Source organism: Myotis lucifugus, unplaced genomic scaffold (genome assembly GCF_000147115.1).
Source record: "Myotis lucifugus unplaced genomic scaffold, Myoluc2.0 scaffold_90, whole genome shotgun sequence".
Classification (NCBI taxonomy): Eukaryota; Metazoa; Chordata; class Mammalia; order Chiroptera; family Vespertilionidae; genus Myotis; species Myotis lucifugus.
Window position 1 is genome coordinate 3,315,426 of NW_005871138.1, and position 16,733 is coordinate 3,332,158.

General features: G+C 51.3%; 2 protein-coding genes and 1 long non-coding RNA gene across 3 annotated transcripts in view; 2 read left to right on the forward strand and 1 right to left on the reverse strand.

Moving 5' to 3' along the window:
• Positions 1–2,597: 2,597 nt before the first annotated feature.
• On the forward strand, positions 2,598–5,742 carry LOC102422286 (troponin C, skeletal muscle-like). Its single transcript, XM_006091386.3, has 6 exons — positions 2,598–2,740; positions 4,426–4,477; positions 4,624–4,767; positions 4,863–4,977; positions 5,105–5,241; positions 5,569–5,742. The coding sequence occupies exons 1-6, from the start codon at positions 2,738–2,740 to the stop codon at positions 5,598–5,600; spliced, it is 483 nt and encodes a 160-aa protein (XP_006091448.1). The 5' UTR covers positions 2,598–2,737; the 3' UTR covers positions 5,601–5,742.
• A 4,472-nt stretch (positions 5,743–10,214) lies between these two features.
• On the reverse strand, positions 10,215–16,072 carry LOC106697653. The gene is made up of 3 exons (XR_001348792.2): positions 15,329–16,072; positions 10,391–10,459; positions 10,215–10,277 (listed from the first exon to the last, which is right to left on the reverse strand). It is a non-coding gene; the product is annotated as an uncharacterized LOC106697653 (long non-coding RNA).
• Positions 14,360–16,733, forward strand: part of TNNC2 (troponin C2, fast skeletal type) — a 2,883-nt gene continuing 509 nt past the window's right edge. The window contains exons 1-5 of the mRNA XM_006091389.3: positions 14,360–14,461; positions 15,899–15,950; positions 16,066–16,209; positions 16,305–16,419; positions 16,547–16,683. Of these exons, the coding sequence (XP_006091451.1) occupies positions 14,459–14,461; positions 15,899–15,950; positions 16,066–16,209; positions 16,305–16,419; positions 16,547–16,683 (451 nt within the window). The 5' untranslated portion in view covers positions 14,360–14,458. The remainder of the gene's footprint in view (positions 14,462–15,898; positions 15,951–16,065; positions 16,210–16,304; positions 16,420–16,546; positions 16,684–16,733) is intronic.

Below are 16,733 nucleotides of genomic sequence, written 5' to 3' on the forward strand. Positions count from 1 at the left end.
GAGGAAGCCAATCAATGATTCTCTTCATTAATGTTTCTCTCTCTCTCTCTCTCTCTCTCTCTCTCTCTCTCTCTCTCTCCCTTCATCTCTGAAATCAAATAAAATTATATATATTTTTAAAAAGATGAAAGACTGAGGCAAATTGAGTTTCCCCAAGTCCACAGCTAGAAAACAGGGGAGCTGGGATTTAAGGCCAAGTCTGTGTAATTTCAAAGCTCTAAGTAGTCTTCATTCAGCTTACCAGCAGGGTGCTGGGGCAAAAAAGCACAGTTCATTCATTCATTCAGCACTCATGCATTCGCCAAATGTTGGCTAAATCTTAACTTGTACTTTGGCATATGCCTCCTAAGTCTGGATACAAAGCAAAAACCATGGGTTGTTGGGAAAGTCACTCAGAAATCAGGACTAGCACTTTCATTTTCTTGATGGGTTTACCCTGGGTCATACACACAGAGCCAGAACAAGGAGATCTCAGGATGTCCTGTATTCTCCACTATTCTTAGATTCTGTATGAGTGTCTTCCTACCGTCTCTGAAAGAAGGTCATCAAATTTCTGCTTGCATATATTCAGTAACAGGAAGCTCATTACCTCCTGAGGTTGCCTGTTCCTGTTGTTGTTCAACCATGACTCTTAAGAACTTCCTCCTTATATTGAACCAGATGCCATTCAGTTCAGTTATCCTTACAATATTTTATTCAACGAGAGCTGGGTGCTGGGGAATGCAATGGTGAACAGGACACCGTCTCTGGTGGAACTCGGAGCAGGTCGTGATTATGTGGCATGCTCAGTGCTATGACTGAGGAGACCCCCCTGGCCTGGGTGTAGGGGAGAAGTGATCCTGGAGAAAGTGATGTTAAAACTGAGAAAGATGATAGGGAAGTAGGTAGATGAAGAAAGGGAAGATGGGAAGTCCTGGAAGAAAAAAACCAGCATGTGTAAAGGCCTGGAGGCATGAAGGGTGATGCTTGGAGCTGTACTTGAGTCTGACCAGGGGTAAGTAGGACCTTGCTTGGCTGCACTGAGTTTGGACCTTACCTATTTCCCTGAATAAACGAAAGAGCAAATTAATGAACAAATGATTGCCGAGAGTTCCACACTCTCTGTTCCAAAGGGATCAACTGGTTCTAATGGTTGTGTCCACATTGGAATCCCCTAGTTGTTGCTGCACCTTGGCCCCCTGCCTGGCTGGGGGAGGCCTTATTTAGCCTGGCCTGGCTCCGCTGAGCTTTCATTAGGAATGTCTATATATAGGGGAAGAGGGCAGCCAGTTGCCACTGTCCATCTGCCTTCCTTGGTATCCAGCCCCGTTGCACTGGCCCCAGAATCTGCACTCGGTTATCTCACTGCTCTTTCTGTTGACTTAGCCATTCACCATGAGCACTGCCTACCCCCCAACACCCAGCCTGGACCCTGTGGATTCTCAGGCAGGGCTCCCTTGGGACTTAACCTGATCTACCCAGCCCTTCACTCTCCAGACGGCCAGCTGAGCACCTCCAGACTTCTTCACTGAGCTCTGGCAAGGGGCTACCTACTCCATCATCTACTTAGAGAAACTTCCCCTGGTCCCCTTTCTCCCCAAGAATGTCAGTCCCCAAAATCCTTTCCCTGCAGAAGGTAACTTGAGCCCTAACTGGTTTGGCTCAGTGGATAGAGCGTCAGCCTATGGACTGAAGGGTCCGGGGTTCGATTCTGGTCAAGGGCATGTACCTTAGTTTCAGGCTCCATCCCCAGTAGGGCGTATGCAGGAGGCAGCTGATTGATGTTTCTAGCTCTCTACCCCTCCCCCTTCTTCTCTGTAAAAATCGATAAAATATATTTTAAAAAAAGAAGGTAAACTTGAGAGAAGAATCTGCTTTCAATGTTGATTTCTCCTCCAAGTGCACACCCTGTTTCCTGGACCCCTACAGACATTTCTCCTTCTGGATGGGTCCGTCAAGAACTGTGTGTCCCAACTTCCCCTCAGTCAATATTAATAAGAATCACCAACATGACTCTAGTCCTTTATGATTTACAAAGCTCCCCAATAATAGTTGCTACCTCATAGGGTGAGTACTAGATGAGATCATGTGGTTAAAATACTTAGCACAGCCTGTGGGATGTCGGAGACGTTCAATAACTGTCATTTCCCCCTCCTCCTGCCCTCTGCCCCTTACCATGGTTCAAAGACAAGACATTCCACTTGCCAAGTGCCAGTCCTATGTAACTGGCACAAGCTAGGTGATTTATACCTAGGCTCTCATATGCCACAGTCTCTCTGAGGGAGGTTATGACGATCCCCACCTCACAGATAAGGAAACTGAAGCTCAGGGGGCACTGGGTTTTGGACTTCAAGGCTGGTGCTCGCCCCATCCTACGTGTACCCTCACTTTTCTCTATTCTGATTGTCCTTACCCGTTTTGGAGCAAGTGTATTTCTTGAAGGGAGGTCGCTAAGGCAGTGGAGCAAGGCAGGTTCTCCTCACAAATCTAGAACGTCAAGGCCTGCCACCTGCTCTGAGGCTTCAATTTCTCTGCAAGGGCCCTTGGCTAAATTAGGTAATTGGTAGGACACTGGAAGGAGGGGGAGCTCTCTCACCCCAGGATCTGATTGGCTAGGGCATCCATTCCTGGGGCGCAAGGAGGTGGGAGGACAGGGTGCCCCTACAAATCCCAGGGGCTGGAGCAGGCCAGAACATCTTTGGGTGGTGGAGTGCAGAGGCAGTGGCCTGCAGCAGAGGAGTCCCTGTGAATAGCAACCATGGTAAGGACAAGAAGGGACTTCATCCCTTTGCTTGCTGGAGCGTTTCTGGGCCTCATTTAGGCCAGATCTGGGTGCTCTGTGGGGCAGTAACTTGGACCTTTGAAGATGGAACATGATGGTTCCTAAAACCCAGGAGGAAGCCTGGGAAGAAAGCCTTGGACTTCTCTCGAAAGGGCAGGGCTGGGATGTGGTAGGCATTGATCCTTAAGGCTTGCCAATTCCCTGCAGACCTTCTGAGACTTCCAGCAATGTTGGCCACAGAACTGTGAGGGGTGTATGTGTCTCAGCTTGTGTCTACCTTAGCTCAGTAGAGATGGAGACCCCCAGGGCCAGAGTGAGTCACCCTGGAAATTGGTGGCCAGGACTTGCTGGAAGCCTGGCCAAGCCCTCCATGGCCAGTGAGAGAGAGGCTCCTCTGGAGATGGGAGCCCTGCAGGGCCTTGAGCCAGCTCAGGTGCAGGAGCCAAGAACTCCAAATTGCTGAGGATGGGCAGAGACGACAGACCAGAGTTAGGGAGACCTCAGCCTCCCAGAGAGGGTTTCTGACTTGGAGCCATCACCTTCCTCTGAGATCCCCCTCCCCACTGAAAGTCAAGGAGTAACTAAACGCTGGAGGCCAGCTGTTGTTGTCCTCACCAGACTAAAATTAGCCTGTCCTCCTGGCATGGGCAAGGAGGGAAGGAGGGTGGAGGGCAAGGAGGAGGGCCAGCACCCATCGAGCTCAAGAACGTGGATGCTTCTGCCCTTCTCCACCACCAGCTGCAGCCCAAAGCCCCTACCCAAATGCCTTGGCTTAGATGTGATCCGGAACCCCCCGCCCCCAAATATTATTTTCACCCCACAAGGCCCCCATCATGTTCTGCCCCCCATGAATGGCATTTACTTTTGTGACTGCACCATATGAAGGACACTAAAAATCTCCGTCTCTGGCCCTAGCTGGTTTGGCTTGGTGGCCAGAGCGTCGGCCTGCAGACTAAAGGGTCCCAGGTTCGATCCCAGTCAAGGGCACATGCCTGGGTTGCAGGCAGGATCCCCAGTGTGGGGCGTGCAGGAGGCAGCCCATCAATGATTCTCTATCAACATTGATGTTTCTATCGCTCTCTCCCTCTCCCTTCCTATCTGAAATCAATAAAAATATATTTTAAAAAAACTTCATCTCTGCAAATTCTCGGAGGGGAGGATTGATGTGTCTGACTCTGCTTGGTGGTCCCAGTGCCTGGTGTATGGGCTTGATGCTTAGTAGGTGCGGGATAGCCTGGTGCTGCGTTACTGACTTGAGAACATTTATTGAGCACCTATTCAAGTACTAGGCACTGTTAGGAGCTGGGAAAATGGGAACATCTTGCTGGAATGGGGTCCATTTTATAAGGTCCTTTCACAGCCCTGATTCCATTTCACCCTGAAAAGCTTTTGAGAAGAGGTGAGGGGACGAGGGGACATTAGGTAACTTGCCCAAGGTGACTGGGGGGTTGCTGACTTGACCTCCGGCTGACAAGTGAGAAAGCCTTGGGCATAGTCTGTGCCCTCTCTAGCTCTCCAAAACAGGCTGGGGCTGTGGGAGCGGCAGGAGGGGTGGTGGGTTTGGAGCTGTTCTCCTGGAGGACCGAGGGGGCTCCAACAGAGGTGGGGGTCGAGGGGGGCCGGGTTAAGGCAAGACTGCACCTCTGACTCCGTGTCTCCTGCAGACGGACCAGCAGGCTGAGGCCCGGTCCTACCTCAGCGAGGAGATGATCGCTGGTGAGTGGGGGCGGGCAGGATGTCCGGCTGTCTGTCTGTCTGTCTGTGGGGGTGATGTGTGCTGGGGCGTTTGGTTCCACCGGGGGTGGGAGGGTGGTAGATGCGAGGCTGGCTCACTTCAGCCCTCTGCCTCCTTCCCTTCGCAGAGTTCAAGGCCGCCTTTGACATGTTTGACGCCGATGGCGGCGGGGACATCAGCGTCAAGGAGTTGGGCACGGTGATGAAGATACTGGGCCAAACGCCCACCAAAGAGGAGCTGGACGCCATCATCGAGGAGGTGGACGAGGACGGTGAGCGCGGAGGCCTCGGAGGCAGGGCGCCAGGGTGCTGGGGCGAGGCGAGCACCCTCGGGGGACTCGGGCTCACGCCCCCCTGCGCCCTGCAGGCAGCGGCACCATCGACTTCGAGGAGTTCTTGGTCATGATGGTGCGCCAGATGAAAGAGGACGCGAAGGGCAAGAGCGAGGAGGAGCTGGCCGAGTGCTTCCGCATCTTTGACAGGTGCGCTGGGGTCCTCCTCTGGCGACAGGACGCGGAGGTTCTTGGGGTGAGGGTCCGGGAGGGGGCGCCCCGCGGGGGCGGGGCGAGCGCCGTCAGCCCTGAGCCCGCCCTGCCGCTCCGCCCCCAGGAACGCCGACGGCTACATCGACGCGGAGGAGCTGGCGGAGATCTTCAAGTCCTCTGGGGAGCACGTGACCGAGGAGGAGATCGAGTCCCTGATGAAAGACGGCGACAAGAACAACGACGGCCGCATCGACTTCGACGGTCTGGGCCGCGGGAGCGTGGGGGGCGGGGCCCGAGCCACGTGGGAGCGTTGGTGGGCGGGGCACGAACCACGTGAGGGCGTAGGGGGTGGAGCCTGAGCCGCGCCGGAGCGTCGGGAGCCGGGCGCGGCGCAGCCTTGGGGCGGGGCGGGGCGGAGCCTGTCCGCGTTCCTCAACCTCGGCGGTACGGATCGCCGCCGGTTTCGTGCAATTCATCGCTTCCCCCCACAAGTCATCCCCCCGCCCCCGGCGTGGCCTGACGCTGCACCCCGGCGCAGGCTCCTTGCCCTGAGGGGACCCCTGACGCCTGTTCCTCCCCCTCCCGCAGAGTTCCTGAAGATGATGGAGGGCGTGCAGTAAGAGGTCGGCCCTCGCTCCGCCGAGACCGCGCGGCCCTCGGACGTAGGTGCTCTCCCCCACCCAGTGTCATCCCCGCCCAAGAGCCGTGGCGCGGCCCCTTCTCGGATCCCCTTCTGGAAGGAATAAAAGCAAACGTTGCAAAGCGCGTGGCCTGAGTGAGGGGAGGACCGAGGAGCGGGTGTCAGGGGCCGCCTGTCTGGGCGCTCTCGGCATGGTCGCGGCCGGCCACCCGCAGCTGGCGCTGGGCGTGGGCAGCTCGGCGGCCTCGCTGCTTTGGCGCAAGGGGGAGGCCGCGGGGGTTTCGATCTGAGTCAGGATGAGCCGCGGTCCGCGGGTGGGGTGAAGGCGGGGCAGGAGGCTGGACTGGGGGCGGGGTGGAGTGTTGACACTTTCACTCCCCACTGTCCCTTCTTTCTGGGGCGCAGGCCACCGGGCTGGGCGTCGGGGAGTGGGTGCCCATCCATCCCAGGCAGCCTTATTCCCGCTTGACCTGTTCCACTCGGTCTGTTCTGAGCGCTTCTAGGTCTACTGGTGATGGCAGGGGAGGGTGGGGACTCAGCCAGGAAGGAGGGTCTGACCTCATCATCCATCTCCACCCTGGATCCCTGCCTCTGCCTGGTCCCCCAGCTTTCGGGCCCCTGCAGTGCGTTCAACAGAGGGCCATCAGCATGATCTAGCTAAAATGAGATCTGGCCTGGCCACTCCCCTGTGGAAAGGACTTCAAGGCTCCCCATTGCTTCTAGAATCAAATCCAAATTCCTTCCTCTCCCTCCGTCCCTTGCTTCCCACAGCTGCCTTTTTCCGCGTGGGCTCCAGCCATCCTGGGCAATTTCTCATTCCTGCTATGGACAGTGGGGTTGCACTTCCAAGCCTTTGGGCCTTTGCACATGCTGTTTTCCTTCCTTGGGATGCCCTTCCTCCTTTAATAAGTCTGGCAAATTCTTCAACCCAGTTCAGATATCATCTCCAAGATACCAAGACCCAGCTCAGACACCATCCTCCCTTCCTTTGATACCTGCCCCCATTGGCTGTGAGCTAGCTTCCATAGTTCTCTGTACACAACCCAATTATAGCAGGCACCAGGTCACAGCTAATCAAGTGCAGTGGTAGCTTAGCTTTCGTAGGTGACCTGCGTTTGAATCCCCACTGCTGGAGACAAATTAAACCACTCTGCTTCAGTTTCCTAACCTGTAAAATGGGGATAATGATGGTACTTACCTCTCAGGGTTGTGAGAACGAGTTAATGTGTGCAAAGTGCTGGCACATAGTTTCAGCGTTTAATAAATACTATTATTAATATCATTATCATCATTCTTTTTTTGAGAGAGAGAGTTTTTTTTTTAAATGAGTTTATTTGAGCCAAACTGATGACAATTGCCAGGAAGCAAGATCTCAAATGCTCAGGCTCATCATTTTTGAAACATTGAACTCCACTGCTCCTCATTGCTACAGCCCTCCCTCTCCAACTTCTTTGTGTTCTCACCTCCCATTCATGTTTCCCAGTTATTCCACTCAGGATCAGTACTGGGGGTTATAATCATCACGATTGGTGCCTACTGTATGCAGTGCCCTGTGCCTTGCAGGCCTTGTCTCATTTATCCACACAACCCCAGAGGCACATGATCTAATTATCTCCATTTTTTTGAATTGATTTTAGAGAGGAATGGAGGAAGAGAAACATTGATTTGTTGTTCTACTTATTTATGTGTTCACTGGTTGTGTATTGTTGTTGTTGAGTCTTTTAAACATATATATATTTATTTTATTTTATTTTTTTTCAGTGAGAGTTAAATAGCAATGCATGTTTTATTTTTTTTTAACTGTATTGTGAGTACATAGGTCCTGATTTTACTAGTCTTTATACCTTAAATACATATTATTTAATAGCTGAACAAAGTAAAAAATTCAATTATTGAATTAGCAGAATTTTTTCTTCTTGAGCTTCTACTATGTCTTTACAAAGTGGTATTTGGTCATATGCACATCCAAAAGTTTTAAATACTGTCAATTCTGTAACTTTTTTAGTGTTTCCTATCTAGACATATTCACTACAATATTGCTCTCCACTGTTTTTGTTTTTTGTTTTTTTTCAGATAACATTTTTTAAAAATTAAATCTTTATTGTTCAGATTATTACAGTTGTTCCTCTTTTTTCCCCCCATATCTCTCCTCCACCCAGTTCCCGCCCCACCCTCTGCCTTTACCCCTCCCACTGTCCTCATCCATAGGTGTACGATTTTTTTCCAGTCTCTTCCTGCACTCCCACACCCAAGAATTGTCAGTCCACTCCCTTTCCATGTCCCTGGTTCTATTATATTCACCAGTTTACTCTGATCATCAGATTTTTTATTCACTTGATTTTTAGATTCACTTGTTGATAGATATGTATTTGCTGTTCATAAATGTATCTTTACCTTTTTCTTCTTCCTCTTCTTAAAGAATACCTTTCAGCATTTCATATAATGCTGGTTTGGTGGTGATTAACTCCTTTAGCTTTTTCTTATCTGTGAAGCTCTTTATCTGGCCTTCACTTCTGAATGATAGCTTTGCTGGATAAAGTAGTCTTGGTTGTAGGTTCTTGCTATTCATCACTTTGAATATTTCTTGCCACTCTCTTCTGGCCTGCATAGTTTCTGTTGAGAAATCAGATGACAGTCATATGGGTACTCCCTTGTAGGTAACTGACTTTTTTTCTCTTGCTGCTTTTAAGATTCTTTGTCTTTTGCCCTTGGCATTTTAATTATGATGCGTCTTGGTGTGGTCCTCTTTGGATTCCTTTTGTTTGGGGTTCTCTGTGCTTCCTGGACTTGTAAGTCTATTTCTTTCACCAGGTAGGGGAAGTTTTCTGTCATTATTTCTTCAAATAGGTTTTCAATATCTTGCTCTCTCTCTTCTTCTGGCACCCCTATAATTCGGATGTTGGTACGCTTGAAGTTGTCCCAGAGGCTCCTTACACTATCTTCATATTTTTTGATTCTTTTTCCTTTTTGCTTTTCCGGTTGGGTATTTTTTGTTTCTTCGTATTTCAAATCTTTGACTTGATTCTTGGGATCCTTTTGTCTGCTGTTGGATCTCTGTATATTATTCTTTATTTCAGTCAGTGTATGCTTAATCTCTAGTTGGTCTTTTTTCATATCCTCCAGGGTCTCACTAAATTTATCGGCAGTTTCCAGAAAATTCTTGAAAAACCTTATAACCGTGGTTTTGAACTGTATATCCAGTTGTTTGCTTTCCTCCATTTCTGTCATTTGTGACCTGTTTCTTTGTCTCCGCATTTTTTATGCTTCCCTGTTTTGGTAGAGTGGCTTTGTGTGCTAGGTGTCCTATAGGGCCCAGTGGCTCAGCCTCCCCAATTACCTGAGGTGGACACTCATGGTGCACCCCTTTGTGGGCTGTGTGCTCAGTCTTGTTGTAGTTAAGCCTTGATTGTTGTAGTTATCACTGGAAGGAATTGACCTCCAGGCCAATTGGCTGTGAGAATCAGCCGTGGTTATGGTGGAAGAACTTCTGTGCTGGAGACACCCTTCTGGGGCAAGACTTGCTTCAGTGGGGCTTTGGTACTCACTGAGTCTGCCCCCTGAATGTGTCCCTTATGGATCTGAGGAGTTGTATTCTGGATGGTCCCACTCTGACCACTGGGTACACTGGCTCTTGGATCTAAGGAGGTGCTAATTTAGCCCCTGCCTGAGGCTACCCAGCAGGAGCTACAGAGAGATCTGCAGATTCCTCTTCTTTGTTTGGGGTTTGGAGGTGCCCAGATGAGGCCCAGCTGTGAAGCAATGCAAGCTGCTGTGGGGCCTTGGGCCTTCTTTTGGAAGTTCTGGGTCTGTCTGGCCCAGCTGCAGTTTGTTAGGTAATTTTATTTTTTTATTTTTTATTATTATTTTTTTTAAATATATTTTATTGATTTTTTACAGAGAGGAAGGGAGAGGGATAGAGAGTTAGAAACATCGATGAGAGAGAAACATCGACCAGCTGCCTCCTGCACACTCCCCACTGGGGATGTGCCCGAAACCAAGGTACATGCCCTTGACCGGAATCGAACCTGGGACCCTTCAGTCCGCAGGCCGACGCTCTATCCACTGAGCCAAACCGGTTTGGCTTGTTAGGTAATTTTAGATTGCAAAGGGCCAGGCCATTCATATGCAAAAGCCTCTGCCCCAGCCTGGGTGGGTCGGGGTCTCAGGGAATCAACAGGGTGGAGCAAGCAGCTATGGCTGATCCTCAGCCCTGCCCTAAGGGGCCACGTGTTTCAGTGTCCCTGTAATCACTACAAGCACCTCTGAGGGAAAGCCGCCCTCAAGTTCCGAGTTCTGCCTGCTGACAGACAGTCCAGTTTCTCCCAGTATGAGTCCTGGGTCCCCAGAGACTTCCCGGACCTGGAGTTCAGAGAAGTCGGGGGCTTGTGACTCCCTCCCGATTCAAAAAGACAGCCGCGTCCTCAGGTGCCAGCCCCTTTCCGCACGCTCGTGCCTCCATACCTCTGCACTTTACTTCCGCACCTCCTCTGAGTCTCAGTGTGCTTTTCACTTTCCTTCTAGTTGTAGAATTTCCACTCAGCCAGCCTTCCTGTAGTTCTGGATGATGTCCATTTTGTCTTTTCGTTGTATTTTTGAAGTTGTTGTGGGAGGCAGCAATTTCCGGTGTTTACCTATGCCGCCATCTTGGTTTCTCTCCCTATATATATTTTTATTGATTTCAGAGAAAGGAAGGAAGAAGGAGAGAGAAACATCAATGATGAGAGGATCATTGATCGGCCTGCACCAGGGATGTGCCCTGAGGACACTTACCTACTGAGACACATGGGCGGGGCCTTTTTTGTTGTTAATCCTCAACCAAGGATATTTTTTCATTGATTCCTAGAGAGTGGAAATGCAGGGGTGAGAGAGAGAGAAACATCGATGTGAGAGAGACTCCTAGATGGGTTGCCTCCCGAAAGAAGCTCGGGGATCAAACCTGCAATCCAAGTACATGCCCTTGACCAGGAATCGAACCCTCGACTCTTTGGGCCTCAGGCTGACACTCTAACCACTGACCTAAGCCAGCCAGGGTCAGGACTGCATCGTTTTTCCTGTTTTCTTATTCCCAAGCATATGGCCTTTACCCTGTAAGCACTCAACTGTATGAAGTGAATAGGAATAATAATAGTCATACTTTTTAAAAAATTTTTTTAAAAATATATTTTATTGATTTTTTACAGAGAGGAAGGGAGAGAGACAGAGTCAGAAACATCGATGAGAGAGAAACATTGATCAGCTGCCTCCCGCACACCCTGCACTGGGGATGTGCCCGCAACCAAGGCACATGCCCCCGACCGGAATCGAACCTGGGACCCTTCACTCTATCCACTGAGCCAAACCGGTTAGGGCTGTTTTATCTTTTATCCAGAGGACAGCAGCAGGTTGAGAATTTATTGTTGCTGTCTGTCAGAAGGCCCAGATGTCAGGCCCTACCAGGGCCTAAAAGGGCAGATATTGCTAGTCATACTAGGGAACAAATAAAGGCAGGCAGTAGTCCCTATGCATTTTGAATGGCACAGGAGAGGAGTCCGGGGAAACAGATTTGGTGGAAAACACACTCCCTGCCCTCCCCGCGTGCAGAAGGGGCAGGGCTCGCATTTCTTGAGGTTCCATTGCGTCATACATCCTATTCTAGGCACATTACAGGAGGTCACATCTCACCTCACAACATCTTGGGGAGGGGGTTGTTTGTTACTGGACAATACTGTTTCATTGTCAAGATGAACACGCCCAGCCTGTGTGGCTCAGTGGTTGAGCGTTAACCTATGAACCAGGAGGTTTGATTCTGTGGTCAGGCACATGCCCAGGTTGCGGGTTCCATCCCTGTGTGTGGCATGCAGGAGGAAGCCAATCAATGATTCTCTTCATTAATGTTTCTCTCTCTCTCCCCTTCAGTTCTGAAATCAATAAATATATATATATTTTTAAAAAGATGAAAGACTGAGGCAAATTGAGTTTCCCCAAGTCCACAGCTAGAAAACAGGGGAGCTGGGATTTAAGGCCAAGTCTGTGTAATTTCAAAGCTCTAAGTAGTCTTCATTCAGCTTACCAGCAGGGTGCTGGGGCAAAAAAGCACAGTTCATTCATTCATTCAGCACTCATGCATTCGCCAAATGTTGGCTAAATCTTAACTTGTACTTTGGCATATGCCTCCTAAGTCTGGATACAAAGCAAAAACCATGGGTTGTTGGGACGGTCACTCAGAAATCAGGACTAGCATTTTCATTTTCCAGATGGGTGAACGGAAGGGGCTTACCCTGGATCATACACACAGTGCCAGAACGAGGAGATCTCAGGATGTCCTGTATTCTCCACTATTCTTAGATTCTGTATGAGTGTCTTCCTACAGTCTCTGAAAAAAGGTCATCAAATTTCTGCTTGCATATATTCAGAAACAGGAAGCTCATTATCTCCTGAGGTTGCCTGTTCCTGTTGTTGTTCAACCATGACTCTTAAGAACTTCCTCCTTATATTGAACCAGATGCCATTCAGTTCAGTTATCCTTACAATATTTTATTCAACGAGTGCTGGGTGCTGGGGAATGCAATGGTGAACAGGACACCGTCTCTGGTGGAACTCGGAGCAGGTCGTGATTATGTGGCATGCTCAGTGCTATGACTGAGGAGACCCCCCTGGCCTGGGTGTAGGGGAGAAGTGATCCTGGAGAAAGTGATGTTAAAACTGAGAAAGATGATAGGGAAGTAGGTAGATGAAGAAAGGGAAGATGGGAAGTCCTGGAAGAAAAAAACCAGCATGTGTAAAGGCCTGGAGGCATGAAGGGTGATGCTTGGAGCTGTACTTGAGTCTGACCAGGGGTAAGTAGGACCTTGCTTGGCTGCACTGAGTTTGGACCTTACCTATTTCCCTGAATAAACGAAAGAGCAAATCAATGAACAAATGATTGCCGAGAGTTCCACACTCTCTGTTCCAAAGGGATCAACTGGTTCTAATGGTTGTGTCCACATTGGAATCCCCTAGTTGTTGCTGCACCTTGGCCCCCTGCCTGGCTGGGGGAGGCCTTATTTAGCCTGGCCTGGCTCCGCTGAGCTTTCATTAGGAATGTCTATATATAGGGGAAGAGGGCAGCCAGTTGCCACTGTCCATCTGCCTTCCTTGGTATCCAGCACCCTTTCACTGGCCCCAGAATCTGCACTCGGTTATCTCACTGCTCTTTCTGTTGACTTAGCCATTCACCATGAGCACTGCCTACCCCCCAACACCCAGCCTGGACCCTGTGGATTCTCAGGCAGGGCTCCCTTGGGACTTAACCTGATCTACCCCAGCCCTTCACTCTCCAGACGGCCAGCTGAGCACCTCCAGACTTCTTCACTGAGCTCTGGCAAGGGGCCACCTACCCCATCATCTACTTAGAGAAACTTCCCGGGGTCCCCTTTCTCCCCAAGAATGTCAGTCCCCAAAATCCTTTCCCTGCAGAAGGTAAACTTGAGCCCTAACTGGTTTGGCTCAGTGAATAGAGTGTCAGCCTATGGACTGAAGGGTCCGGGGTTCGATTCTGGTCAAGGGCATGTACCTTGGTTTCAGGCTCCATCCCCAGTAGGGGGTGTGCAGGAGGCAGCTGATTGATGTTTCTAGCTCTCTACCCCTCCCCCTTCTTCTCTGTAAAAATCGATAAAATATATTTTTAAAAAAGAAGGTAAACTTGAGAGAAGAATCTGCTTTCAATGTTGATTTCTCCTCCAAGTGCACACCCTGTTTCCTGGACCCCTACAGACATTTCTCCTTCTGGATAGGTCCGTCAAGGAGTGTCTGTCCCAACATCCCTTCAGTCAAGATTAATAAGAATCACCAGCCAGCACCGGTTTGGCTCAGTGGATAGAGTGTTGGCCTGCGGACTGAGGGGTTCCGGGTTCGATTCCGGTCAAGGGCATGTGCCTTGGTTGCGGCACATCCCCGGTGGGACCATGTGCAGGAGGCAGCTGATCGATGTTTCTCTCTAATTGATGTTTCTAGCTATCTGTCCCTCTCCCTTTCTCTCTGTAAAAAATCAATAAAATGTATTAAAAAAAATCACCAACATGACTCTAGTCCTTAATGATTTACAAAGCTCCCCAATAGTAGTTGCCACCTCATAGGGTGAGTGCTAGATGAGATCATATGGTTAAAATGCTTAGCACATGTAAAAAAAAAAGAAAAAAAAGAAAAAAAAAAGAAAAAAAATGCTTAGCACAGCCTGTGGGATGTCGGAGTCGTCCAGTAACTGTCATTTCCCCCTCCTCCTGCCCTCTGACCCTTACCATGGTTCAAAGACAGGACATTCCACTTGCCAAGCACCAATCCTATGTAACTGGCACAAGCTAGGTGATTTATACCCAGGCTCTCATATGCCACAGTCTCTCTGAGGGAGGTTATGACGATCCCCACCTCACAGATAAGGAAACTGAAGCTCAGGGGGCACTGGGTTTTGGACTTCAAGGCTGGTGCTCGCCCCATCCTACGTGTACCCTCACTTTTCTCTATTCTGATTGTCCTTACCCGTTTTGGAGCAAGAGTATTTCTTGAAGGGAGGTCGCTAAGGCAGTGGAGCAGGGCGGGTTCTCACAGGAATCTAGGACGTCAAGGCCTGCCACCTGCTCTGAGGCTTCAATTTCTCTGCAAGGGCCCTTGGCTAAATTAGGTAATGGGCTAGGATACTGGAAGAAGGGGGAGCTCTCTGACCCCAGGATCTTATTGGCTAGGGCATCCATTCCTGGGGAGCAAGGAGGTGGGAGGAGAGGGTGCCCCTATAAATCCCAGGGGCTGGAGCAGGCCAGAACATCTTTGGGTGGTGGAGTGCAGAGGCAGTGGCCTGCAGCAGAGGAGTCCCTGTGAATAGCAACCATGGTAAGGACAAGAAGGGACTTCATCCCTTTGCTTGCTGGAGCGTTTCTGGGCCTTCTTCAGGCCAGATCTGGGTGCTCTGTGGGGCAGTAACTTGGACCTTTGAAGATGGAACATGATGGTTCCTAAAACCCAGGAGGAAGCCTGGGAAGAAAGCCTTGGACTTCTCTCCAAAGGGCAGGGCTGGGATGTGGTAGGCATTGATGCTTAAGGCTTGCCAATTCCCTGCAGACCTTCTGAGACTTCCAGCAATGTTGGCCACAGAACTGTGAGGGGTGTATGTGTCTCAGCTTGTGTCTACCTTAGCTCAGTAGAGATGGAGACCCCCAGGGCCAGAGTGAGTCACCCTGGAAATTGGTGGCCAGGACTTGCTGGAAGCCTGGCCAAGCCCTCCATGGCCAGTGAGAGAAAGGCTCCTCTGGAGATGGGAGCCCTGCAGGGCCTTGAGCCAGCTCAGGTGCAGGAGCCAAGAACTCCAAATTGATGAGGATGGGCAGAGATGACAGACCAGAGTTAGGGAGACCTCAGCCTCCCAGAGAGGGTTTCTGACTTGGAGCCATCACCTTCCTCTGAGATCCCCCTCCCCACTGCACTTCAAGGAGTAACTAAACGCTGGAGGCCAGCTGCTGTTGCCCTGGCCAGAAAAAATTATGGCATGGGCAAGGCGGGAAGGAGGGTGGGTGGCAAGAAGGAGGGCCAGCACCCATCGAGGTGAAGAACGTGGATGCTTCTGCCCTTCTCCACCACCAGCTGCAGCCCAAAGCCCCTACCCAAATGCCTTGGCTTAGATGAGATCAGAACCCCCCCCCAATATTATTTTCACCCTTATAAGGCCCCCATCATGTTCTGCCCCCCATGAATGGCACTTACTTCTGTGACTGCATCATACGGAGGACACTTAAAATCTCCTTCTCTGCAAGTTCCCGGAGGGGAGGATTGATGTGTCTGACTCTGCTTGGTGGTCCCAGTGCCTGGTGTATGGGCTTGACGCTTAGTGGGTGCTGGATAACTTGGTGCTGCGTTACGGACTTGAGAACATTTATTGAGCACCTATTCAAATACTAGGCACTGTTAGGAGCTGGGAAAATGGGAACATCTTGCTGGAATTGTGTCCATTTTAAAAGGTCCTTTCACAGCCCTGATTCCATTTCATCCCTGAAAAGCTTTAGAGAAGAGGTGAGGGGACGAGGGGACATTAGGTAACTTGCCCAAGGTGACTGGGGGGTTGCTGACTTGACCTCCGGCTCACAAGTGAGAAAGCCTTGGGCATAGTCTGTGCCCTCTCTAGCTCTCCAAAACGGCTGGGGCTGTGGGAGCGGCAGGAGGGGTGGCAGGTTTGGAGCTGTTCTCCTGGAGGACCGAGGGGGCTCCAACAGAGGTGGGGGTCGAGGGGGACCGGGTTAAGGCAAGACTGCACCTCTGACTCCGTGTCTCCTGCAGACGGACCAGCAGGCGGAGGCCCGGTCCTACCTCAGCGAGGAGATGATCGCTGGTGAGTGGGGGCGGGCAGGCTGTCCGGCTGTCTGACGTTTGGTTCCACCGGGGGTGGGAGGGTGGTAGATGCGAGGCTGGCTCACTTCAGCCCTCTGCCTTCCTTCCCTTCGCAGAGTTCAAGGCCGCCTTTGACATGTTTGACGCCGATGGCGGCGGGGACATCAGTGTCAAGGAGTTGGGCACGGTGATGAGGATGCTGGGCCAAACGCCCACCAAAGAGGAGCTGGACGCCATCATCGAGGAGGTGGACGAGGACGGTGAGCGCGGAGGCCTCGGAGGCAGGGCGCCAGGGTGCTGGGGCGAGGCGAGCACCCTCGGGGGACTCGGGCTCACGCCCCCCTGCGCCCCGCAGGCAGCGGCACCATCGACTTCGAGGAGTTCTTGGTCATGATGGTGCGCCAGATGAAAGAGGACGCGAAGGGCAAGAGCGAGGAGGAGCTGGCCGAGTGCTTCCGCATCTTTGACAGGTGCGCTGGGGTCCTCGTCCGGCGACAGGACGCGGAGGTTCTCGGGGTGAGGGTCCGGGAGGGGGCGCCCCGCGGGGGCGGGGCGAGTGCCGCTGGCCCTGAGCCCGCCCTGCCGCTCCGCCCCCAGGAACGCCGACGGCTACATCGACGCGGAGGAGCTGACGGAGATCTTCAGGGCCTCAGGGGAGCACGTGACCGAGGAGGAGATCGAGTCCCTGATGAAAGACGGCGACAAGAACAACGACGGCCGCATCGACTTCGACGGTCAGGGCCGCGGGAGCGTGGGGGGCGGGGCCGGAGTCGCGCGGGGGCGT

Coding starts and splice junctions, on each gene's coding strand:
- LOC102422286 (XM_006091386.3), top strand. Junction 4,978..5,104: donor TGCTTCCGCATCTTTGACAG/GTGCGCTGGGGT, acceptor CTCCGCCCCCAG/GAACGCCGACGGCTACATCG. Junction 5,242..5,568: donor CGGCCGCATCGACTTCGACG/GTCTGGGCCGCG, acceptor CCCCTCCCGCAG/AGTTCCTGAAGATGATGGAG.